Here is a 26,068-nt window from a genome sequence, read left to right on the forward strand (position 1 = left end):
GCCAATGACGAACCACACTGGAATGAAGTTTCAAGAACGGAACCTCCTGGGCGGCCCAGTTAACGTTCTGCAACAGCCATCACAGCACCACGGAGGCCTCTGACCCGGGTCCCAGCGTGCTCCCGGGCAAATTTGAACCCGACACAGGAGGCCTCCCACCGTCCCAGTCGCCCACGCCCTTTGAGGCCACCTTGGAGGCCTAATGGGCCTCTCTGCTCACGTGAGCGTCTCGTCACGTGAGGCCGCTGTCCAATCGCGGGGCGCGCTCAGCCCATCGGCGCGCGCGGCGGGCGCCCGGAGAGGTGGCGGCGGCACCATGGCCGCGAGCCCGCTGCCCTCGGGCGGCGCCGTGTCCGCGGCCGCCTACCCTGAAGCCCCTGCCGCGATCCCCCTGCACCTCCAGGCGGGCGCGATGCGGCGCCGCTTCCTGGGCGTGTTCAACTGCCTGTGCGCCGGCGCGTTCGGGGCCGTGGCCGCCGCCTCGGCCAAGCTGGCCTTCAGCCGCCAGGTGGAGCCCGGGGCGCTGCTGCGGGCGGGCGGGCGGGCGGGGAGCCGGGCGGGGAAGGGGCTCTGCGGACCCCGGGGCGGGGCGGGGCTGGGGGAGCAGGGCGCCACCTCCTCTCCACCGGTCGCTTGGGCCGGGTGCCCCGCCCCGGCGCCGCTGTCAGCTGGGCCGGGAGAGCCTTCCTCGATCCTAAACCAAACCTTCACCCAGTGTAGGCGGTAAGAGACGTCGGGGACTGAGGCCTCTTCCCTTACCAGGGACCTAAAATCTGTCCTCCGGTTGGGCTAGTTCGCTCTTGGGGAAGACGCACATCTCCTACATCCACTCTCTACCTCTCATTTTATGCCCCTTGTGCCTGAAAATTTCTCTCCACGTGACTCAAGGTGAGATGCCTGTTGCCCATTTTACTCCGTAATTAACGGGTGTTATGAGAGACCTACTTTGCTGTCAGGAAAGTGGGGAGTTTGGGGTACCCTAGGTATAAGGGAAGAATAAGAGAAACGGTGTGGATATTTCCCTGATGTTGAGACTTCTTAACTGCCTCCCCACGTCTGCTAGGGAGCACTTCACCAGGCCCTGCAGAGCCTTTAGCCAGCTTGGGCTTGTTAGAGCGGCAGGCCAGGGTTAGCCGCTACCCCAGATAATGGGCTGATTCCTTAGGTTTATACCTAATTAGAACTAATCCAATGGGAGCTGCAATGCTTGAGGTTGGCATCCTGTTGGATGTCACTTGAATTAAGTGATCCAGAGCCAGATAAGTGACTGAGCGGGTCTTTTCAGTTGTGCACCAGGCTCTCAGCACTACTATAAAAAAGGCAGCACAGGCTGTACAGTGCTTTTGTGCAAATTATAGGGCGATACACTTAATACATTGTTTATTTAGCTGCTGGAAAACTGTTACAGGAAATAAGAGTTTGATGTTTAGATAGGCACAACCCCCAGCAAGCAGCCCTATCCCAATCAGGTTTCTAATTTAGAACCAAGCAAGGCTGCCTGCATATCCTTAGTGTTGGAGGCTTTTGAAGATTCTCTTCTCTCAAGCCTCTCCTTTCAGAAAGGAAAAAAAAAAAAAATGAAAAAAAATCTGCAAGTTCTCCAAGTGAGTCCTGGGACCACCAGGCCAGCAGCCTCAGGCGGTTTTCCCCAGGCAAGCTGTGTCCTGGTTCAGAGCAATAGCCACATTGCCTGGGGTTGAATCCTGTCGCCTCCCACCAGCCCTGCACTTTAGGCAAGCTGCGGGATACTTCAGTTTCTTTATCTGTGAAATGAAGTTCATGAATGCATGAGAATGCACTTAGAAACCTCAGCACAGGGCTTCCCTGGTGGTGCCGGCGCTTGAGCGCAGCACTGTGAAGCTGTCTGCAGCCTCTGCAGTTGTAGGTTTGATCCCAGCTGGGCGGCGAGAATTCCACATGACTCAGCAGACCTCTCCTGCCTCGCCTGCTGCTCCCTTCAGCAGTGTATTTTGGTCACTCTGCCTGTTCTGTTCCCTGCTCTATCTCTGGTGAATCCTCTCACCGCCCCTCCACTGCGCATCTGGCCTGTACCCCAGTTTTTGTATAAATAAGTAAGTCTTTAAAAAAAAAAAAAAAAAAAACCTCAGCACAGGGCCTGGCTCGAGTAAGAGCTCTCAAATACCCAGTAGGACATGAGTGTAGCCTGTGCAGGTTGGCAGGAGACATGACCAAGTCATGTTTTGCCTGACCTCAGGAAATGAGGACTTGGCCCCTGATTGACTCCTGCTAAACACTGAATAACAGATACTTGACCCTCAGGGATTGCTTTTTGAGAATCAGTCATTGTGGAACCAAAAAGGTAAATACTGATTATAGATTAGCATTTTCCTTCTGCCCAAGGTCTCATGGCCAGCAAGATGGCCAAATAAGTACCTCCTCTCTGTTTAAGCTATAAAGCAGGTTTCTGCCCACTGAGGGTTCAGTGAAGTTCTGTGCAGGAAAACTAGAGACCCCCCAGGCTGTGGAGGGATCTCAGTGGGGCCTGGGTATGCTGTGAGGGGGCTACAGGTCGTACTACCTGGGCTGGTGGGTAAGGCTGCAGTGACACTTTCTCCTGCAGGTGAACGTGGGCTTATGCATCATAGGCATTGTTATGATGGCCACCACCAATTCTCTGATGTGGACATTCTTTAGTCGGGGCCTCAGTTTCTCCATGTCTTCGGCCATAGCATCTGTCACAGTGACTTTCTCAAACATCCTCAACTCGGTAAGTAGCCTGAGGGTGTGGGTGTCCTGTCTCAAACCTGGGTTCTGGGAGGGCACTTTCCCAGATAGAAGAAAGGACAGAGGCGGGGAGCAGAGGTGGGGCTGTGACTTAACCCCTGCTCTCTGGCCCTCTAATCTCTCAAACATGGAGGAATTCTCAAATTAGGTGGGATTGAAATTCAACTGTTAAAAACCTACCTGTTCGCCATTCCTCTGGACTAGAGCCTTCATCTGAAGTCCCGTGCAGACTAGGGGTCTGTGAACTCCAGCCTGAGCTGGAGGGTTGAGGTCGATCCCTCTGGTGGTCTGAGGTCAACCAGACAGGGTTGAGCCCTCTCTGCCCTGCAGTTGAGGGAGGTAGGCATGGTGGCCCAGGTCTGGTCACCAAATGCTAGGCATCAGCTGGGTGCTGGGCTCAGCTGCCAGGCTTTGCTGGTCTCGCTCTTGTACTTTGCTGGGGTCCAATGCTGTGAGGAAGGGACCCTTTCGGCTTGTACAGGTGAGACAGAAATGAATAGAGTGATTTGCTGAAGGTGATCGCTGGGTTTTATGCTCAGAACTTATAGCTCCCTTCGGGTCTCCCTCGGGGGGCAGTCAGCCGCTGGGGAGTGAGTGTGTCCCCACTCACCACCGTCGAGTCCCTGGGGCTCACAGCTGTCTCTGTCCTGCAGGCCATGCTGGGCTATGTGTTGTATGGAGAGTGCCAGGAGGTCTTGTGGTGGGGAGGCGTGTTCCTCATCCTCTGCGGACTCACCCTGATCCACAGGACTTTCCCTCCAGTCTGCAAGACCCTTCCACACAAGCGCCAGTAGCCCCGGGCAGCTGGGCGGACCAGCTGGAAAGACGGATGGGCCTGATGCTGTGTTGGCACGTGGGGACCGCCGTGTCCTAGTGTAACAGGGTGACCCCACCCTCAGCCAAGGTGAGATGCTAAACTGGCCAGGCCTTCAGACCAGCCCTGCGCCCCAGGGAAGCGGGCCTGTAACCCAGCAGCCTGAGGGCGGATAGCACTGGCTTCTGTAAGGGAGATGCCACCACTTGGCAGCGCCCTGCGGGTTGTCGTTATCTACAGCGCTGTTGATTCTCACATTCCTGGGCCGAGGCAGGTGCTGGAGACCATGTCATTGGTCTGTTTCATGTGTAGTCCTTAACACCATCATGTGATTGTAGTCCTGTTGCCTGACCAAAGCTGGTTTGGGATCAGGGACCGGCAGGGCTTTCTGAACGTCATGCTGATGTATCAAGCCATCCATGTTGTGCTTCTTTACCGTGGCAAGAGAAGAAAAGCTGGATTAATAAATACTTTTTTGTAAGTTCAACCTATCAGATCTGGAGTCTTCATTGTTTCAAGCAGTCTGAACTGCCAGTCCCAGAGTGGAGGAGGCAGGCAGGAGCTCCTGCCCGAGAGCCCCAGCCTGGGTTGAGCTGCTCTCCTTCCTGCAGAGCCCGGCCTCTGCACGGATGCCTGCCTGCGGGCACCTGGCCGCCTCCTTCAGGAGGGTCTGCCTGTTCTTTTGCTACTTTTAAGGAGAAGAGCTTGATCTCATGTTGGGGACCTTGTTTTATTTTACTTACTAGAAAAAGAAACTGGCCCAGAGATTGCTCCTGCCCGTCATTTCACCTTGACGCCTCTTCTGTCCTTTGGTTTTCTTCCCCAGATTCCCTGGCGCTTGTGGCTTACCCATGTGAATATAATTCCTAGTTAAAATGATGAGTGTGAGGCCTGCATCCCGGTGACATGCTCACCTGTTCCAGTTTCCCGGGGGCGCCCTCTCAGCTCTCCTGAGCCTGACCTTTAACAATCTCTGCCATAGGGAGGGGCTTGGTGGCCAGCAGGTTTGGGGAGAGAAGGGTCTTATCCAGACTGGCCCCTCCTCCCCATGCTTGGCCACCTCCTTCAGTCACCTGGCCTCTGTCATTCATTGTACAATTGACAGGTGAGCTTTCTACAGCTGTTCCATGGCTCTGGGTTGGATTCTGGCCCTAGACCACCTCTCAACATCTCTTTTGCCACCTCCTCAATACAAACATCTGCATCTTAACAGTTTTGAAGCCCACCAGCCCCATACATTTGCCTTTGCCTTAGCCTTGGATTCCCTTCACCTCTCCCTGGTAACTCCTACTCTCCTTCAGTACCACCAGGGCACAGTTTGCTGCTTTTTCGAGTTCCCACAGGGGTCAAGCAAATGAGTCACCAAATGTTAATCGATGAGCCCTATTTAACAATTGAAGCCTCTCTGCTATACCATGATGGAGGTGTTCTTCTTATTCCCATTTTAGAGGTTATGAAACTAAGGCTCAGAGAGGTTGAGTACTTTGTCCAAGGTTACACAGCTAATGAGTGCCAGAACCACATCAGCCCGAGTCTGACTCCAGGGCATGGCTCTTAATCCCTTACTGTCCCACTGCCACACTAGAGAGCCCAGAGAGGCCTATGGAAGAGGAGCACATTTTACAGAGTCAAACGTCATTCCTAACATCTGAGCCCTTTTCTTTCTTTCTTTTTTTTTTAAAAAAAGATTTATTTATTCATACAAGAACTGGGGTACAGGTCAGAGGCGCGGGAGGGTGAGAGAATTCACCAGAGACAGTGGGGAGCAGAACAGGCCGACGAACTGCAGACACTGCTGAGAGGAACAGCAGGCGAGACAGGAGTGGTCTGCCTCGCCATGTGGGATTCTCTCTGGCCAGCCGGGATCGAACCCACACCGCAGAGGCTGTGGACAGCTTCACAATGTGGCGCTCAACCTGCTGCGCCACCAGGGAGGCCCCTCTTTTCATCAACCACCTCCTACCTCCGCTGAGGGTCCCTGATGTTCCCTGGATCACATCAGTTCTCACTGATGTGTCTGCTACATCCTGCCTTTCAGGAAGACGAAGACAATTTGGGGCTCTGCAGACAGGGCCAGACCCAAAAGCTCTTGAGAGTCAGTGTCAGGCCTCCTGGACAATCCCGAGAAGGACAAGAAGTCCATCTTGGAGCAGACATTGTCCTGAAGGGCCCCAGCCTCCCCTCCAGACAGCTGCTGAATACACAGCAGCCTGGGTGTGGACCTAAGACCCTCTCACCCTTGGTTCAACAGACAGGCCTATAAGAGGAACTCAGGAAACAAGATGTCTCTCTAAGAGGAAGATTTGTCATTGCACAAGAAGCAGAGACCTCTCGTCAGCTAAGAAGAATGCTGGGGAGTCGTCACTGTCTCACTGTCGCCTTCTTCGTTTCAGATGTATATTAGTTTGATAAACAACATCCACATCTGGCTTCCTGGTGAGCAGATGGCTTCCTGATGGCTTGAACTTAGTTTTGTTGTTCTGGAGTTTGAATTCCAGCTTCAGCAGCCAGTGCCCAGCTAGGTCAGTGTTACTGGTTTTTTAAAAATTATTTTATTTTACTTCTTTATTTTAGAGTACAATTCTATAAATTTTTTTTAAGTGTAACTGCAAAGTTTTCAACTATCACCATGATCTAATTCCAGAACATTTTATCACCACAAAAAGAAACTCGCATACTACTGATCTGCCTTCCGTCTGGATGGACTTGCTTATTCTGGACATTGCACCTCAGTGGAATCGCGCGGCACGGGGCCTTTGTGTCCAGCAGCTTTTACTGGCATCCGTGCACATCCATGCAGGTATCGGTACTTTGTTCCTCTTGGTGACTAGTATCCCACTGTGTGTGTGCACATTTTGCTTATCCCGTCTTCCTCTAATGGCCATGTGGCTTGTAGCTACCTTTGGCTATTGGGAAGAAATCTGTTAAGGATTTTTGTGGACACATTTTTGTCTGGACTTGCATTTTCAATTCTATTGGATTTATACCTAGGAGTGCAATTGTTGAGAGATGTAATTCTATGTTTAGCTCTTTGAGGACCTGCAGACTGTTTCCCACAGCAGCCATGCCATGTTATGTGAGTGCTTAAGTTTCTCCATGTCCTTATTATGTCCATCTTTTTTATTATAGTTGTCCTGGTGGCATCTCATGATGGCAGTGAAGGGGAGAAGTGATCAAACTCTAAATAATGCACTGTGAAGGCAGAGGCCATAGGATTTGCTGATGAGTTGAATAAGGGGTATGAGAGAAAGAGAGAGGATGCCTTTGTGATTTTGACCTGTCCAATTTGAAGAATGCAGATGAGAGCAGGAATGGGCAGGAATGTCAAGAGCTCACTTTTGGGCCTCCCCTGGTGGCGCAGTGGTTGAGCGCTGGGTTATGAAGCTGCCTGCAGCCTCTGCAGCACTGGTTTGATCCCCGGCTGCTCCCCGGCCACCAGAGGGAGGGTCCCACATGGCGCGCAGACCTCTCCTGCCGCCCGCTGCTCCCCTCAGCAGTGTACTTCGGTCCTTCTGCCTGCTCTGCAAACTGCTCTGGCTCTGGTGAATTCTCTCACCCTCCTGGCGCTTCTGACTGTACACAGTGATTGTATAAATAAATAAATAAATAAATGTTTAAAAAAAAAAGCTCACTTTTGAAGCTGTTCATTTTAAGATGCTTGTTACACTTCCGGGAGGAGGTGTTTGGTAGGCAGGAGGGTAAGGGGCAGTCTGGAGGCCCTCAGCGTCCAGCCAGCATTTGAAATCATGACTGGATGAGTTCTTGGAGAGCTTCCCCTTTTGCTCAGGGGTCCCAGAGTTTTTATTATATATTTTATTTATACATGTGTCATTCATTGACATGTCTCAGAACCACAGGCAGCAGCTAGGGTTGAGTAGTGAAGAAATGCCCCACCCAGGCCAAGAGGAAATCCTGATTGGGACTCTAAAGAGGCTGGGATATAGGTTGGGCTGAGTTCCTTATTTTTTATTTATTAAAAGAGGCATGTATTTTTATTTATTTATTTGTTTGTTTGTACATGCACTGGGTACAGTCAGAAGCACGGGAGGGTGAGAGAATTCACCAGAGCCAGAGCGGGGAGCAGAGCAGGCAGAAGGACCCAAGTACACTGCTGAGGGGAGCAGCGGGTGGCAGGAGAGGTCTGCACGCCATGTGGGACCCTCCTGCGGTGACCCGGGAGCAGCCGGGGATCGAACCGGCGCTGCAGAGGCTGCGGGCAGCTTCGCAACCCAGCGCTCAACCGCTGCGCCACCAGGGAGGCCCTGGGCTGAATTCCTTAAAAAGAGTCTAACACGATTGCTGGCAACACCGGAAACTAAGAGCACAGCCTGGAACAGATTCTCCCCTCTTGCCTTCAGACAGGCATGGCCTGCTGCCAGCAGGTACTCACTGGCTCGCTCTGACTTGTGGTTCTACTTCTCTGCTTTAGCTAATCAGAAAAATATGCACCTGACTCCCACAAGTCTCCCCCTAAATCCCCCAGCATGTTATCCTCACTTGCACCTTTAAGAATATTCTACAAGCTGTCTGTGGAAAGCCTGGGCATTGTGCCGCTGTGGACCTTCGACCTGGCTGAGGCTGACTAAGCCCTTCCTACAAATGGCAGAGATAAGCTCTCTGGGACATTGCACTTGGCACACATGTGCAAGTATTTCTGAAATGGGAATTCCCAGGAGTGAGTGCTGGTGCAAAATTGCTTCTGGGAGAGAGTGTGTTAATTTGTGCTCTACCAACAGATCTTTTTGATTTGTTAAATAAATCTAATGGTTAAATAATCTCATAGTTGCTTTAAATTGCATCAGATGATGCGAGCTAGACTCTTTCATGTTAATTGACTATCTCCTGTGTAGTGTGTCCTTCCCCTGTTTTTTGGAGTCACTTATTTTTTTCACATTAAATAGTGTATGGGCTTTATAAGAGTGTTATGTGTTGCCAATTTTTTTATCATGGTTTTCTTTTTTTTTTTCCAACCCCTAAGATATCTTCCACCATTAGAATTTTTCAATTTTAATGTCAAAAATGTCAATCCTTTCCTTTAAGGATGCTGGGTTTCATGTCACCCCAGGTATATAGCAAGTTCTCCTATGCTCTTTCTAGAATGTTTGGCTTTATTTATACAATATATATATATATATATATATATCCATAATTTAATGTCTGGGAGTCTGGAGTACTGTAGAATTTTAATTTTCTCAAATGATCTATCATTCCCTAGCTTTGAAATGCTGCTTTTATTATATAGTTAATTCCCATATACAGCTGTGTCTCCATGACTCTGCTTATGGAATTTGTCTTCTCCCAGTGCATGTCCTGTCATGCAACAGACTGCAGTTCTACAGAGGTAGGCAAATGTCCTCCCACCCCCATTTTTCATCTTTATAGAACTTAAAAAAAACTGTTGGGGGTTTAGATTAGTACTGCTTAGAATTGATTGATTTGGGGGGAGAACTATGCAAAATGGGGATATTGAGTCGTCCCCTCTCCGTGTGTTGTTCCAGCTACTCAGGTCCCCTTTAGGACTTCTATAAAAGTGTTTTTTTTTTTTTTTTAATAACTCACACATTCCTAGTTGGATTCATTCCCAAATGTATCTGAGTTTGTTGTGAACGAAGTATTTTTCCATTATTTGTTCCATTTGCTTGCCGGACTAGCAAGAAATTAATTACTGATTTTGATAAGCTGATATTTCTAGCAAAGGACTTTACTGAACTTGAATGGCTTGTTCCTAAGAGGAGAATTCTGCTGGCCGACTTCTTAAAAGACATCTGAATATTTGAAGGAGAAGCCAGTGGACCGCTATTCCCGCCGACCAGGGTTTCCCAGGCCTTCACATGCTGGCACGTCATCTGGGGACTTGTGAAAATGCAGATTCAGGTTCCACAGGTTGGGGCTTGCCTCAGTTCTTGCAGGCTCGCCAGTGTGCGCCCCCGGCCACACTGTAAACAGCAAGAGGCTAGGTGATTCCTTTGTGGGACTCATCATAAACCAAGTACTTCTCTTGGGTTTCACATAAGACATACATAACTCACGCTGACGCCCGTGAAGCAGGAACACCTGTAGACCTAGGCAGGCTTCCCAGGAGGGGCTGTGAGACGTCAGAGCTGGACGAGCTTCGAGAAAGCAGCTCTTCAGCCACCTGGCTTTCCAGCTGAGACAGCTGAGGTCCAGAGAAGTACCTGAGTCATCAAACCCCTCATAGTCAGGCCCTAGATTTGGGGGGGCCAGATGTATTCCCAACTAACCAGAGGGCTGACCTTAGCCTCAGACTAGACCTCAGTTTCCTCATCTGTGAAATGAGGACAGAGATGTTACCTATGCACACCACAGCACTGACATGGGAGTGAAATGGACGGGAGGATGGCACGCGCGCCCAAGGGGGCCCAGGTCTGTCTTGCTCCAGAGCCATGCTTAAGCCCAGTGTGCTCTTCTCCCAGGGCAGATGTGAATGGGAAGGAGGTCTGTAGCCCAGAGGCACAGACTCAGATTGACAAGGCTAGTTGGTAGGAAAAGGAGGGCAGTGGTGGACATGGAGGCGTGTGGTGGGCAAGCAGGAATGAAGGAGACTGTGGCGGGAGTTGCGGGGGCTGCTGTTTACCTCGGCTAATGGAGGCCACACAGGACCAGGGCCCAGCACGTCAGGGTCTTCTGGGTTCCAAATGAGCCAGAGGTTGTGTGTAGCCCTCTACACTGTTAAGCTTCTGGATCTGACAGGGTAGCAACTAATTCAAGTTGTGAAAATTACTGTGTGGATCAGACACACCAAGTTCTGAGGCTGAACTTGGTCATCAGCCTGCCAGTTTACAACAGTGCTGCCAACAATGGTGATGCTGCCAGCGGCCCCCACCCTGGCTGCACATTCCAGCCCTGACCAGCTGTGGGGCTCCCAAACCGTGGGGCTGAATCATCAGTGTTTAGTGTAATCTCCCTAGGTGTGCCTTGTGGTACCCAGAGTGACGTCTGCTGTGCCCTTAAGGGGCTAGGATCTTTTAGGCATGGAGCTCAGGCCGGGGAGCTGGGCCCCTCACACAGCTCAGCCCCCCACCTCCCTAGAGCACCCTCGGCTGACTGCACGTCTGTGTGTCTTTGAATTTTCCAGGACATTGCAACCTGGCCAGGTCATCCAGAACACCCCAGTGAAAGCTGGATACAGGAAATGTGTCATCAAATTTACTTCCAATGAAGTGAAAGAGGCTCATGCTGAGATTCTTCTCATCACTGCCTGATGCTGTGGAAACACAAGCTGGGGCTCTGAGCCCTGGCTGAGGATTTCAGCATTTCCCACCATGGGCCTAGCTTGCAGATGACTCAAGTACTTAATTAGATTTCAGATAGGTAGATTTGATTAATCATAGAGGGTAGATTTAAGAGCCAGCTGGGGGGAAGATAAGGCATTCAAAGGCCAATACAAACTATAGGAAGCCAGGCCCACAGGGCCAGGCCATATGGAATCACAGCATCACCTTTTTATAGCTAGAAACATTCAGCTTGGGACATAAACACACACACACACACACACACACACACACACACACACACATACATGCCTGAGTCACCGCCTCAAAGAACCTGACCACAACTGCCTACAGTCAGGCATCCAAGCTGGATTCCCCCCTCAGAGCCATAGGCTATGAGAAGCCAGAGCTGCCCCACTGGGGCCCCCTGAGAAACTGCCACCTTGTTAGCCTAAGGGTTCACCTGCCCTGGAGGCGGCTACCCAATAGTCTGCTCCCATCTCCCATACCCCGAGGGTCCACTTTCCAGTTCTCAGAAGTCTCGGGCAGGCCAGCAGCACCCCCTCCTCTGGAGCAGGGTCTCTGGGTCCCCTGGAAGGAGGCACCTCCCAGTGCTGGACTGAAAGTCCTTCTGTTAACTGAAGCTGCTCCTTTTTTCTGCCCTCCAGAGACTTGCTCAGATGATCACTATGCTTTTAATTACACTCTGACTGCTTTATGATGACTACGTGGTTCCCTGGGTCACTCTTTTTTTCCTTTGAAAAAAACCTCCTTAGGTATCTTATGTGGGGGTCCCTTGGACGCAAGGAGCCACTGGATCCTCAGAACTGAATGGGGCTTTTTTCTGGGCCCCATTCAGCATGTTCAGCCTGTCAGGGTCTGTCACTTCAACTGGCTAATACTCTACCAGGGGCAAGTTGTGGGGTGAATGAGGGTTATTTTGTGTGTAGCTTGCATGACATTCAGGGGTGATGCACTGGAATCTAAAGTCAAAAACCCTCCTCAATCCTGGACACTTCACCCCCAATGCCCACCTCCCTGACATACAGTAGATGCTCAATAGATGCTCGTTATACAACAGGCTTTTCCTTTTTCTGCAACTGTGCCATGCATTTGTCTCCCACAATGGAAATGGGAGGAAGGCTTTTCCTAGAGGCGCTGTGACAGGGCCTGGGGTGGGGGAGATGCCGTCCAGAGGTCCAGACTGGAATGTCCTGCTAAAACAGAAGACTCCAGCCACTGAGGTTGAGCAAAGAACTTTATTCAGAGAAAGAGGCAAATGTTCACGGCAGCCTCCCACCTCCCGGAAGGCCCCGTTTTGCCGTCAGTGTAGTACTGTGTGAGGCTAAGCAGGTTATGCAGTCATCTGCCTCGGAGAAAAGGCCACAGGTCTCTGGTGTGAGGACATCGGGCTCAGGGCTGAGTTATTACCTACACAATCCTGGCAGGGCCCAGTCCAGCCCCTCCCAGAACGGGTTTGGCGTGGCTGAGGTCTCACCTGGAGTGGGGCGCAGTGCGGTGGCAGGGGCTGGGGCTCACTCTGCAGGTAAAATGCCTCCCCACCAGCCAATCTGAAAACCACTGACTGGAGCAGTTGGGTACCTCTGCTTTCAGGCCAATCTGGCCCCCTTCTTCAGGGGCATGTGGTTTTGCACACACCTCTGACCTCAGGCCTGAACTTAGCAGGCTGACTTTGTCAGCAAACAGTGAGCAGTAAGGCCTCTTCCCTCTTCTAACCGCTGCTTGTTTGGGACTCCCGCGGGTGGGAGTCTCTGGTAGAGTCTGGTAGTCTCTGGTAGAGTCTGGTAGAGTCTCTACCTTCACAGGTAGAGTCTCTGGTATACAGTATAATACACTGGCTCCCTGGGGCTGCCTGCTGGGTTGGGACAACAAATGGCAGGCTGCCACACATAGACTAGCTCTCTCCCAAAGTGGTGGGCACACAGCAAGCTAATGGGCTTCAGAAGCAGCCAGGGCTCCTTACACTGTCCTTAGTGAATACTAAAGCGGATATGAACCAAGAAAATGGCCTTGTGGCCTGGCTTGTGAGTGGAAGGCTGGGGCCTTTCTGGTTGCTCTGTCAATGCTGGAGTCTGTTGTGCCTCTCGTGGGACGTAATCAGAAAACTCTGGGCAGGGAGCAGCAGAGGTGGCTGTGTGAACACTGGCCCCTCTGAGAATTAAGCCCAGAATCCGGTGGGCCATCATGTAGACAGGGGGTCTGAGAGAGCCATGCCCTTCACAGAACACCCAAGGACACCAGCCGAGCACGAGGTCTTTGCCTGGCTCCCCTTCCTTCCCACTGCCACCACAGCCGCCTTCCCAGGTGGCCCGGGCTTTGCCTCCAAACACTGAACTTCTCCCATTGAACTGGGGCGTTAGGCTCCTGTGGACCAAGACTCATGCTCGTTTGTCTGGAGGGGCCCTGAAACAAAGACTTTGCACAGGCAGGCTCTGCCCCAGGGCCTGAGCCCCCACCGACCTGGGGGCAATAGGCCAAAGAGCAGAGCAACGGCTTAGGCCTGGGGCGGGAGTGGGGAAGCCGTTCTTATACCAAAGCGTTGCATGAATCTGCCTGTGGACTTGGTTGCTTCAGCAACCATTGGAAAGGGGTTTTGGAACCCCAGGGCCCCTGTTCGGGCCTTCAGTGATAGTGGTAGACTCCTCGGGCTTCAGATGAAATGACCAGGCTCCAGGCACATCCTGACAGTGTGTGTGTGTGCCCGTGGTTCTGCTCGTCTGTCTTCCCGGTTCACCAATTTGTAGGCCCTGACCACCACCCGTCTTTTCAGAGACTACATGGGCACTCTCTTGGGAGAACAGTCAGGAATTCTGCTCAGCCGTGAGCATGTGTGTTGTTCGACTCTCTCCAGGAGGGAAGGTCAAAATGCCGTTCTCAGGGGAGGTCAGAGTCCCAGTAGCTCTAAATAAGTGCTCCCCCTACTGACGCCCACCTGCACCGAGATTTGCGAGTGGGCAGATTTGCAGCACGGCTGTCTGACTCAGTGTTGACTCTAGTGTCATGGAAGGGAGCTAGGTTTGGGTGCTACGTCATACTTCAGGCTTGACGACCTGGGTGGGTCTGCACATCTGCGTGTGTCGGCCCAGTGTTGGGTCCTCCCCCAAGCCTAGCCTGATCTCCAGGCCTTTCCCCTAAAGTGTAGACAGGCAGCAAGGGGGGCTCTTTCCAGGGCGCGAGTGGGACCCTCACAGCCTCTCCAGGCTGGTGTCTCCTGAGGTCAGTGTCCCACCCCGGGCCCCCCAGAGCAGCCTGCCCTGTCCTTCCAGCATGACCGCGTGCCTCGTTCTTAAAAGCCAGGAGCCAGGACCTCGGCTTCCCAAGAAAAGATAGATATCCCAAGAAAAGTCAAAGTAAGTCCCTTTCTGCCCCTGGTGGCCCTGTTCAGAGCTTCCTTGGCTGGCCCAGCCTGTGCAGGCTGACGAGCCCTCTCTGGGCAGATTCTTCTCAGACGAACCGAGGGGAAGATTTTCATCCTTCTCTGACATCCCACCCCCACCCCCACCCCAGCACGGAGGCCCTCTATGGGGCCGAGTGTCACGGAGGGTGTTGATGGGCGACGACGGTGAGTGGCCTGAGGGGAGCAGGGGACACGGCCTGCCCGGGAGCCCCGGGCCACCACGCAGCGTACAGGAGGACAGGGGGGTTTCAGCGTCTGGCCCTCTCCCCGCGGCAGCATCACTCATCTGTCACCTCCACACAGTCCTGGTCCTTCCTGTCCTCCGACTGCTCCTCCGTGCTCTCCGTGTGCTCGGTGTCCGACAGCGACGTCGCCTGCCGCACCCAGGAGTCCCTTTCACTGATGGGCTCTGGCTGACATGGTGTGGAGAAGGGGCTGAACCAGCTCAGCGAGAAGTCCCCACCAAAGGTGTCTTTGATCGTCTTCCAGCTGCCCGTGTGCTCCCTGGGCTGCTGCTTTCGTTTCAGGCGCTCAATGGCCTGGAGGGACAACGGGATAGAGTCAGCGTGGAACGGGACAGGCATCCTCAAGCACCTCCGGCCCTGGCACAGCGGAGCCCTGAGATGGGCTGCCAGGCTGCAGCCTGCTGTGGGCCAGGTCACAGCGGGGCCTTCGGGGCCGATGGTGGGAAGCGCCCTAGAGCAGTGCAGCAAGCAGAGCCTTCACAGGGAACTGGCCTGTGTCCCACGCCCCCACCCCAGGAGTCCCTTCTCCCCTCCCAATGGTCTGCCCAGCCTTGCTAAATAAGGCCTCCTGCTGTGCAGGGGCCAGCTGCTGAGTGGCCAAGGGCCCAGGAGTCACCTTCCCAGGCATGAGCTGGGCCACCCACCCTGCGATCACTGAAAGCAGGCGCCTCCCTAAGTATTCTGGGCCACTCCCCCACAGCAGGTGCAGCATACTTAGCAGGAAGGGGGCAGGTGCAGGAGGATCACAGGACACACCAACACATGAGATAAGGGGGCAGACGTGTGTGCATGCAGCTGGCAGCCAGAGGGCACACGGGTTCACCGTGGAGAGGCGAGGGCTGGTCTGGTCATGCAGCTGACACGCCCCATGGCCTCTCCCAACCGGCCCACTCACCTGCCTCTGGGTGCTGGCTGCAGGTCAGCCAACGGGCCACAGAATAAGGGTGTTGGGTAGGGGGAAAAGCCCAAAAGAGTTACAGACAGCCAGGCTAGCTCAGGCCCTTCACACCCTCCTCAGAGGCTTTTACCCTGCACCAGGACCTCTGACTTCTTCATCTCTTCTGGAAACCAAGGGGATTTGCTGTGGGTTTATGGGTACTGCTCATTCCCATGTCTCTGTCACCTCAGAGCGTCTCTGTGCACCTAGATTTAGGTTTTCTCTTGTTTTTCACATAAGTTCCTTACGTAATTGGTGTAATCCTGCCTGTTATGCAGAATGACAATTGGAGGTGCACACACACATGATCTGACCATACCCTGGGCCAGTTCTGTGCTCACACTCGTTCTGCCCACACCACCTAAGAGACTAAGCTTCAGTGCTTTTGGAAAAAATTGCTGTTAAAGACTCTGAACTCAAAGCATCTCTTACAAAGAGTAAAACAGTAACTCTACAGTAGGGAAACTTTATAGACACATGAACCAAATCAAAGTTAACAAAACCAATAAGGGGCCTCTCCGGTGGCGCAGTGGTTGAGCGCTGGGTTGCGAAGCTGCCCGCAGCCTCTGCAGCGCCGGTTCAATCCCCGGCTGCTCCCCGGCCATGGAGGAGGGTCCCACATGGTGCGCAGACCTCTCCTGCCGCCCGCTGCTCCCCTCAGCAGTGTACTTGGGTCCTTCTGCCTGCTCTGTTCCCCGCTCTGGCTCTGGTGAATTCTCTCACCCTCCTGCGCTTCTGACTGTACCCAGTGCTTGTATAAATAAATAAATAAATCTTTAAAAACAACAACAACAACAAAAAACCAGTAAGGATATAGCTTATCAACATCTCGCAACCAGGAGGGCACATATCAGGTCAGGAGGCCCTGCCAGGAGGCACAGCGCAGAAGGACAGGGCACAGAATGCCTGGCCTGCAGCCTCCGAAAGGCTCAGAGTCTGATGGAAATGTATGGGACCCAGATGCGAGTTTTATCTCAATTTAAAAAAAGGGTCAATTTCATGAAAGACAAAGACTGTTGTGGATTGGAAGGGACTAATGAGACATGGCGCATGATGCAACGTGGATCCTGGAACAGAAAAGGATATTCCTGGGATGAGGAGAAATCTGAATAAAACACGCAGATTAGCTGACAGCATTGTATTGATCAATTTCCAGGTTTCTATGTTTGCATAATGGCTATATAAAAATGTTTACAGTGAAAAGTCTGAGGGGAAGTTGGTGCTCTTTGTTCTATTTTAATCAGCTTTTTGCGAGTCTGAATTTATTTCATAATAAAAAAAGTTAATTTTATAATCAGAAAAATGCTGTTTTAGAAAGTGGACCTTGACGACACAAGTCTTGAGGGAGCCCCTGTGGGTCCTGAGCACAGGGTGCTCGGATCAACCCCTCATCAGGCCTCTCCACTTAGTAGGTGGCTGACTTTGGGGATCCTGCATTCCTTCCAGGGTAATTAACCCAGTTTCAGGGGCACAGAGGGGACACCCAGAGGTGACAAATGGTTGTATCCACACTGAGTGTGATGTCTCACGACCAGCCTGAGCAGAGGAGGGTGTCAGCACTGACCCTGAGCAGGTGGAGAAGTAGAGGTTCAGAGAGGTCACGGTCATGGGCAAAGCTTGTCCTGGCCACACATCAGCACCAGGACTAGAGCTGGTGTCTTTTCTCTGCCCAATGTGCTTTCAGGACAAGGCCCTGGTCTGCTGTGCTGGTCTTGAGGGCAGCGAAAAGCCACGGAAGAAAAAACAAAGAGCACATGGTACTATTTTTCATCCTGGTGGCACGTTCCCATGCCAGAGTTCACGGGCTACAATCAACTTCCTCTTAACTCGTCAAAACCTTCCCGACGGAGCCTGATCTGTCCACCACATGCAGCTCCTCGGCAGTGAGGTGGACAAAGAGTGTCAGCTTTGACTCAGGAAAGAAAATTCTGCAAACGAATCTGCTGCATCAAAAAGGACTGAGAGTCTGGACTCTCCAGCTCAGGCAGTGGGGCTTCTTCCTCCTGGTAGGACTCAATTTTGAGTTTGGTGGGATTTGAGCTGTCCCGAGGCAACGACCTTAAACTGGAGATTAGCAGACGTGGCGGTAGCACCCTCGTCAGGCCCAAGTAAACAAGAATGGCTGATTCCTGGTGAGGCGGCCCGGCCTAAACCAGCTCCTCTCACAGAATGGGTGTGAATTGGGCCTTTTGGGCCTCCTTTGCTGGGTGACACGTGAGCTGCGATCTATAGACATACCACCAGTGCCCCACTGTGAATGTCCTCAATCTAAAGCAGGGGGAGGCAGAGACCCAAGTCCGTGGTCCATACACAGGTTGCCTCTGCTCCCTATGTCGTCCATGTATCAAGTCAGAGAAGCTAATGGGCTGTCTCAGAGGTGGCCAGATGACCTGGGCTCTCTGCTCAGTGGTTTCACATTTGCCGCCCACAGTAGTAAATCCTGCGTGCGTGTACTCACAGTTTCATGAACCAATATGTACCTTACAACGTGTAATTTATTTTTTTATGTCTTTCAAATAATGCTTTGCAAACTAATAAACTGATTCACTAATCGCAAACAGCTGTGACTCATGGTTTACAAGGTACAGCTTTAAGAGTTAACATCCACCCCACCACAGTGTCTGGGCGCCAAACTGACATTTACATTATCTCATTTAACCCTCACATCACCCTTGTGATTTAGATGGCCATCCTGACTTCACAGATGCGAAGACTGAGGCCTACTGACTGCTCGAGTTCACACAGGAAGACATCACCCCAGCTATAGAGGTTCAGGGGGTATTTTTTTTCCCTGTCAGAGCATGTGCTTCCCCCCGATTTTGCAAATGCTACTCTGGCTTGCTTTTCATAAATCCTTGAATCATTTTCATTAGCTCCTGTGTGCGAGGATGGAGGGGCTCTGGAGGCTACTCTGCTGTGACAGGTGATCACACGCTCAAGACATTGATGAGTTTTTCTTGTGGGAGAGAGTGGGACCATGAAGCCTTCAGCTTCTGTTTTACTGTCAATGCTTGGTCTTCTAGGAGGCTATTCTCAGGTCAAATATGTACTACAGGTGCAGGGTAAATGAGATGCTCAGGCTTTTACACCGCCAGCCTTTGTGGCTATCACTTGTAGCCTTGAATGCAGGAGGCGCTTGGGAGCATGGTCACGGGGCACGCAGGCCTGATTGTGGACACCTGGAGTGTGGTGTGGGCACGTGTGAGTGGGCACACCTGAGCCTGGAGGCGGAGCTATTAGGGCAGCGTCACCGAGGATGGTATGCAGTGGAGAGGACACCAGAGAGAGTAAAGATATGGCGGGCGCTGGGAGGCCTGCCAGCCCTCCAGCCCCCCTGCCTGCCCTGCACCTGGTTACCTCACTACAAATGGTGTAGAAAGATCATTAAAAGCCTGAAAAAGCCACTGAGGGCTCTGGACTCTGCTCTACCCGGCTGTCTGGATCCACAGAGAACCTGCCCCGTGCTTGCTTCACTACCAGAGGGTACAAGAAAAAGGCAGGTGGGGATGAGGCCCACAGATGGAAACCAAAGGCTGAGACACACGCATGTGCCCGCGCTGAGCCGATTCCTCCCGGGCCACCACTCTCCCCTGGCTCCACTCCTCCCCTTCCCTCCCGGGGTGGTTTTTCACCCGAAGGGCCCATGGCCGAGAAAACAGTTGGAAAGATGAGACGTGCAGAAGGACCGCGGGACAGACTAATAATCGGCTCCTCTCCATTCATTTGCTGTGAGGCCACATGTAGGGTAAGTGCGCTGGTCAAGCTTTTTACGCCGCTAGCCTCTGTGGCTGTCACCTGCCGCCCTGATCGTATTGATGCGGGAGGCGCTTGGGAGCGTGGGCTTGGGGTGCGCGTGCCTGATTGTGGACACCAGGAGTACGGGTGTGGGCCAGCGAAAGTGCACACCCGAGCCTAGAGTCAGGTATACGGGGATGACGTCACTCAGACAGAGGATGGCTGTGGGAGGATGGGTGGTGTGACTATGGGACAGGCGAGACTACAAGACTAGGCCAGAGAGGGCCTAGGGAGGAGTGAAAAGATTTGCTGGGGTGCTTGGTTGCTGCCAGCCTCCTGGCCCCTGGGCCTCCCTGCCTTGCCAGCCTACAGGCTTGCCACTACACTGCAGTTAAGGGGAGGAGAGGTGAACAGTCTGTACACCCATCTAGTACCACGCTGGGCCTGGCAGCACACAGGACCCCAGCAGGCATCAGGGACCACCTGTAGGGTCACCCCCACAGGCCCCAGTAGATTCTAACTCAGGCGCCTCAGAATCACCTGCTAAAATGCAGACTGCTGCGCCCCACCCACCCAAGAGTTTGAGTGGTCTGGGGTAAGGCTCCAGAAAGTACATTTCTTTTTTTGAATTTATTTTTAATTGAGGCAATACTAAGATCCCCCAGAAGGTATTGCCACCGCAGTGAACTCATCACCAAATCACCCCTAGTCGACCCCCATGGTCCACTGTGCTTCTTCTCTCTTTGTTCTTGGCCTTGCCCCCCACCCCCCTCTGGATCTCGGGATGCTGCAGTTCAAGAGTCAACGAGAAAGTGCATTTCCAACGATCCCTGGTGATGACGTTGCTGCGGGGCTGGATCACAACAACCCATCACCAGCAAGTTCCTAGTCTAGCTAAACCTCCCTCTCCTCACATCTGATACTGGGGTCCCCCTTCTAGATTAAGCCCCTCCACCCCCTGGATGGCTCACCCCCCCAGGTGGATGCTCCACAAGCCACGGCATGAGACAAAACCCACTAGCCTGGCCAGCAGAGCCCAACACAGCCTCCCGAGGACTGGGGTTTTTGCGTGATGCCAACCTCAGGAAGGTGTTCCATAAACGTTTGCTAATTTACCTCATCTGCAAGCTTTCTGCACGGGGAAGGTGGGGTTAACTTTCTAAGAGCCTAGCCAGGATGAGCTAAAGCTGGTTATTCGAGGTGTCTCATTTTGGGTTCTTCCAAGGAAAAAAGTATTAGAGATACAATTCTGTGACACAAAGGAGATGGTAGCAAGTGTTCCTCTCCCCCAGGTCACCTTGCGTGTGCGAAGAGGCCATGCGAATATGCAGAGATTTGTTTGGGCCTCGCCTTCCGCAGGCCTGGCGTGGTGGCTCTGAACATAAACCCGCGGCTGACAGGCAGGCAGGAGTGACTTAGTCCACGCCTTGCCGGGTCGCCGCCTCTTCCCTGCTCACTGCCACCTCCAGAGCCCGCGTGCCGAGACTGTGGTGCTTCCGGCTCGTTCCCCATGTGCAGAAGGCCTGTGCCCAAGTAAAGCGCCGTTGTGTCAAGATGTCCTTTCCACTAGGTGTCTGGGAACATGGAGGCGGGCTCGGGGACGGCTGTTCCCACGTGGACGCGGGCTGAGGCAGTCGCTGTCGCCAGAGGATAGCCACGGCCCGTAGTCACGGTGCTCTCGGCTAATTGCTGTCCATCTTAATGAAAATGCAACAGGGAAAACGCAGGGCACCTTGGTCGATCCTGTCTTCCGAGTCTCTTTCACTGTGGCCCGAGGGCTGGGCAACTTTCATTCTTTCAGCCACAGGGATCATAGAAACCCAGAGGCAGAATCATGCAGAATGTGGGAAAGAGCCGTCCCCTCTGGGGAGGAGAGAGGGAGCGCGCTCAGGTTTCAACAACCAGTTTCTATTTTCAGGATGCCACAAAAACTCAGTACATCTTTAACACTATTTAGTACACCCTTTAGAACTTCCATGGGGGAAAGAATCAACTTGGGTCCCTTGAAAAAATGCCCTTGAAGAGAAGGTATTTTGAGGGCATCGGAAAGATTTTGGACATTCTCCCTCTGCTAGCAGAAGACAGAGCCATTAGTCTCTTTCTTACAACAGGTGGACTGCAAAAAGTGGGAAAATGTGGGAAACACATGCCATAGGCTTAAAAAAGCGTTAAAACAAACTTTATACCTCAGCCTTCACTCTAACTTAAACAAGCTTAATAGAAGTCAAAGCTAACTTAGAAAAGGTGGCGGAGCTCTTTGGTTAAAGGCGGAGGCTGATGGAGAGCCCCTCACGGCAGCACACCAGAGCTGTTTGTGGAGATTTGCAGTGATTTCCTTTGGCTTGATGTCTTCTGCTGGGTGGACAGAGGAAAACAGGCCTCTTCCCCATGCCTGACCCCAGGGAGCAAACTGCACAGACTCGGCTTGTTCTGTGGTAACTGAGGGCCCATCAGCACGAGGGAGGGGACAGAGGCTGCAGAAAGCCTAAGGAGAGTGGGCTGGTGGGACAAGCCTTGTTCAAGAGCAGAACCCTAAATGTCCTTTAAAAGTGTCAAAATAGAGGGCCTCCCTGGTGGCACAAGAGGTTAAGACGCAGCACTGTGAAGCGATCCGCAGCTACTATAGCATGAGTTCGATCCCCAGCCAGGAAGCTGACCCACATGGTGCAGCAGACCTCTCCTGACTCACCCGCTGCTCCCCTCAGTATTTCAGTGGATCTGCCTGTTCTGCTCCCCACTCTGTCTCTGGTGAATCCTCTCACCCCTGCACCTCTGGCCTGTACCCATTTCTTGTATGCTTAAATAAGTAAATCTTTAAAAAAAAAAATTAAGTGACAGAATAAATGCTCACTCAAGAGAGGGAGTATAAATACATGTCCTTTAAAAGGAATGAATCAAACACCCAACAGAACAATCCCATGTTGGCTGGTGAATCCGCTCTCCCTGCAGGGTAACGTGGTGAGAGAGCAGAGCTTAATCAGAACAGAGTTTGGAAAAGTTTTATTGCATTTTGTCTCCATGTGGAAGCACTGACAGAATTGAAAAGAGGCAGCAGGTTCCACTTGTCTGAAAAATCACGCGGCTAGATTAACTCCCTATCCAGGACTGAATTTAATAAACCTTATCCCCCACCCCATCCCAAGCAAAAGCTAAAAAAGGTTTGTGGCGATCGCATAAGGAAAATCAAACCCACGTGTAAGATTTCACAGACGGTCAGTGTTCAGATTTCGGAAGGTCTCCCTGTCTGCTCAGCCCCCATAGGCCTCAAGCCTTCCTCTTTCAAACTCGAAGACAAGAAGTGCCTCCAGATGGCAAGGCGACTCGGCCTCGGGGTCGTAGGCTTGGGCGCATCTGCTGATGGCAGAGAACTCGACGGCCATCTACTGACTTTAAAAGTTTGGGGGCTGGAATGTCCCCCTCGCATCATGGTCGCCCCACATCAGGACAACCGTCTCCCAGGTTAAAATACAAATAAGACACAGCTACGTGCACATGTATGGGTCTAAAACATCAGAAAGTGAACCCACTTCAAAGATATACAAAATGAAGAAGGAACGATGGCAGGAGCTGCATGTTGGGGACTGTGGCTGTTTTATTGGGCGTGGACACAGTTTAACATCTTGTGTGGGCAGAGAGAGGTAGGGTGGTAAGAGTAGAACAAACAGGGAAAGGTAGCTCGCCTGAAATTGTGTAATTTTTTCTTCTTGATTGTGTAAGGCATTTTGAACTGGAAAAACTTCTTTGCTTCACATTTTCCAAATAATCAGAGGGAACCTAATTGGTAATTCACAATACAAATAAGACCCCCTTTAGCTCTCTCCCCAACCCCCTAAAAAGTCCTGTACACCCCAAGCCCATAAAGTACAAGGCAGGCAACCGGCTTCATGAATTAGGAGGCAAACCGTGTTCATCTGGAGGCTGACACTGCTGTTTCAAGGGCCCCTGAGGGCCCCGGCCCTGCCCCCTCAGGGCTCAAGGGGGAAGTGTCCATCTTCCATGAGGGTTTAAAGTCCCAGCGGGGCACCGGTCACTGCCTCCTGGGCAGGGGGAGGTTACAGCCTCCTATGCGTCCCCACCTGGCATCTGGATGGGTCCACAGCGTCACGCCTCACTCAGTTAGTACAAGTGGGCACGGCCTGGAGACAGCACCCTCCACGTTAGTCATGCCAGACAGAAAGCAGAGAGGAAACCAGAGGCCAGAGAAGTGATTTTAAAAAGGAAAAAGAAGAGCAGCTTCGGTCACCAAAAAATAGAAAAGGATGATCTCTTAAAAATAAAACATGGGCCCATTTTTTTTTCTCTGCAATGCTCAGCCATTTTACTTGAGACATAAAAAGTTTTAGAGTAGTTGCTCTGCTGTGTTCAGTTTAGACATTCATGAGAACGGATCGGACGGTGCTGTGATGTGGTTTGTGTCTGAGTGGCAATGCTGGTCAGGGGTCCTTCAGACCACATACTGGTAGGGGTCTGCCTTCCCTTGGTCTGGCGTGGCAAAGGGGCTGGCCCAGCCTAGAGAGAAGGGGTGGCCAAAAACGGCTTTCATGTTCATCCATTTTGTTTTTTTAGCCCATCTTCTCTCTTCCTTTTTCAATTGTTCTATTCCCTGAAAATAAGAACAATCATATTTTCAGTCAAGCACTTTATTGCTGTGGTTTTTGGGGAGGGATGTCCATGTGAATGGAATAAATGCTTCCTTTTGAAACCACGAAACTAGTCGCTACATTATACATTTTCCTTTTCTTTCTCATATAAAAAGTGTTTCTCAAGGGAAAGTCATGCCTTTTTTGGAAGGGTGGGGCCAGGCAGATATTCACAAGTCCTTCCAGGAAGGGAGGGAAAAATGAGCAGAATCAGTGCGCACGTAAGCCGTCCCTCCTAGTTATGCCGTGCGCTGTGTTTTGTTAAGTGGGGGCGCACGGCAGGGCCGCAGAGGCGCTCTGGCTGCGCTGGGCTGTGTGGACGTGCTGTGAAGGCTTCAGAGCCAGAAGCCTCGGTGCTGGCGGGGAGCTTTCGATCACGACGGCCAACGATGGCCCGTGATTTGTGACAGGTTCAGAGGAAGTCTGAAGCTACTATGACCACTTTGCAGACAAAAAAAAAAAGGAACAAATCAAATAATCGCTCTGGCGAGGTTAGTCTCACCAGCTAGGGAGGCCTGGAAGCACCCACTTAGCAGGGCAGGCGAGGCACACCGGCGAAGGTGGAACAGGGGTGAGAGACCAGGTGAGAGAGACATCACCAGAGAAGAGGAAGGAGGAAGAATTAGTTTAGGTTAAACGAGCCGCACGGATGACCAGTCAGCCTCCGTCATGGCCAAGGTCACGCTCATGCTCTTTCCAGGAGAAGCACGACAGCAGCCACCTCAGCAATTGTTTCGGAGCCTGTGCCACTCCCCTGCTAAATCTCACGAAAAAATGGCAGGGCGGGGAGAAAGCGGATTCCTCTCTTGCCCTTTCTTCAGCTGGAGAAGATCAGCAGGCAGGGCCTGAGAATGTGCACCTGCCCGAAAAACAGGAGAAGGGGCCTGGCAGGAGCCAGGTCAGGGGTCTGTCTGCCATGGTCTCATGAGGTGAAGGAGCAAGGGCAGGGCCTGAGGGGACAGCCCAGGCTGAGCCCTTGATTGGCGCCCGGGAAGGTTAGGGGGTCAAGGGAAGACATCTTTTTTTCCCGACGAGCTACGGGCCCTTTCCTCCTTTCCTTTCTGTTCCAGTGCAAATCCCTTTAGGAACGGCCTCGAGAGGGAAGAACACAGAGGACCAGGGCCTTCAGAGTTTTCCTTCTGGCTCCCCCAACCCAGGGCCCGTGTGGCCTGGTGACATTCCAACAGTGAGCGGGCCCAACAGTCACCTCTGGGTTCCCTGCAGGTCTCACGCAGAGAAACTGGTCACATTTACTGCGGGCCACGCAGCTGGTTCTATGCCATTGGCTACTGATTTTACAGAAACTCTTTTGCAATGATGGTATTTGTTATATAAGAAAAAAAGCTGTTGAGAGGCTTTTAAAACATTGGAAATGGCCACAGATCCATTGAGGGCACCATCGTTCTCTTTGGGGCATGAAGATTGCTGTCTCTTGGGGAGCACTGTCTTCCTATGTGCTCCAGCTAGTACCGCCTACCAACGGGCCAAACACCCCGCAGACTCGGGCACTGTGGAGGGCTGTCTGTTGAGAGCTGCCGCTGGGGACCTTGAAAGCCAGGGTGGCTCATGACCTCACGACTCTGCTCCACACACTGGAGCTAAGTGCTTCCCTTCCTCCTAGGGCTCCTTATCTAGGCCTCAGAGTCAAAGAAGAAATGCTCTGTATGACGCCACAGACTGACCCTCTTTAGGCTTTTGGACACGTTAGGAAGGCTGGGAGGTGACAGCAGTGGCACCAGGGCAACGGATTCCAGTTGGCTCAGCAGTGGCTTTGGAGCTCCGGGGAGCTGCTGAGCGAAGGGGCGAGTGGGTGCGGGGATGGGGAGAAGGCAGTGGATGAGTTCCAGAGCAGGGCCAGGTACAGATCACCTACAGACCAGGTGAGAGCTTGCTGCCCACTGCTCCGGGTTCTCAAACCTACCCTCAGGACTGAGTCACGAAGTCACCTCTGGGAAACTAACCCTGTCTGTGCAGCCTGGATCAGGGCACCCTTGTCTGGTTTCCAGACTTATGGCTCCCGGACAGGAAAGGTGTCCCAGTGTCAAGCAGCATGACTGTCAGAGTTCAGTGTGCAAGACAGCACCATGAAGGGATGGAAGGACTCGTGGCCAAAGAACCTTTCACCAAAGCTGTTGGTATGACCTGCTGTGCTGGCCCCAAGAGGGTAGGGGTTGAGGGGGTGGTGGTGGTGGGGTGGGTGTGTGTGTGTGTGTGTATGTATGTGTACACACACACCCAGGGTCACTGCAAAAGGAGGAAAGTGTCCTGTAAAGCCAGGGCCTGGCCGATGAGCTTGCGGATC

The 26,068-nt window shown here is 52.3% G+C and overlaps 3 protein-coding genes across 12 annotated transcripts in view; 2 read left to right on the plus strand and 1 right to left on the minus strand.

Moving 5' to 3' along the window:
• The window catches only part of KIF15 (kinesin family member 15), a 59,237-nt gene extending 56,624 nt beyond the window's left edge, over nucleotides 1-2,613 (plus strand). Inside the window, exon 37 of the transcript XR_008551186.1 lies at nucleotides 2,582-2,613. The gene's annotated coding sequence lies outside the window, so the exon portion shown is untranslated. The remainder of the gene's footprint in view (nucleotides 1-2,581) is intronic.
• TMEM42 (transmembrane protein 42) lies at nucleotides 317-17,979 on the plus strand. 5 transcript variants are annotated; one of them, XR_005128396.2, is made up of 6 exons: nucleotides 317-508; nucleotides 2,582-2,728; nucleotides 3,399-3,649; nucleotides 5,953-6,081; nucleotides 6,204-6,359; nucleotides 17,076-17,979. XR_005128396.2 is itself a non-coding variant. In XM_037527587.2 (3 exons), exons 1-3 carry the CDS (start codon nucleotides 317-319, stop codon nucleotides 3,537-3,539), a joined length of 480 nt encoding a protein of 159 aa, XP_037383484.1. In that variant the 3' UTR covers nucleotides 3,540-4,187. The 5 variants fall into 5 exon arrangements, 1 of the variants encoding a protein (XP_037383484.1); XR_005128395.2 differs by lacking the exon at nucleotides 17,076-17,979 and adding an exon at nucleotides 10,656-12,005; XR_005128394.2 differs by lacking the exon at nucleotides 17,076-17,979 and adding an exon at nucleotides 6,689-7,043.
• Nucleotides 12,033-26,068, minus strand: part of ZDHHC3 (zinc finger DHHC-type palmitoyltransferase 3) — a 48,900-nt gene continuing 34,864 nt past the window's right edge. For 4 of the 6 annotated variants that reach the window (XM_037527541.2, XM_037527546.2, XM_037527556.2 and 1 more), the window contains exon 7: nucleotides 12,033-14,748. In XM_037527541.2, the coding sequence (XP_037383438.1) occupies nucleotides 14,488-14,748 (261 nt within the window). In that variant the 3' untranslated portion in view covers nucleotides 12,033-14,487. Of the gene's footprint in view, nucleotides 14,749-23,415; nucleotides 23,730-26,068 lie in introns of those variants that run through there. The other 2 variants (XM_037527567.1, XM_054693573.1) reach the window with 1 other exon arrangement.

Source organism: Talpa occidentalis, unplaced genomic scaffold, assembly GCF_014898055.3.
Source record: "Talpa occidentalis isolate TD23 unplaced genomic scaffold, MPIMG_talOcc4v2.1 talOcc4.10, whole genome shotgun sequence".
Lineage (NCBI taxonomy): Eukaryota > Metazoa > Chordata > Mammalia > Eulipotyphla > Talpidae > Talpa > Talpa occidentalis.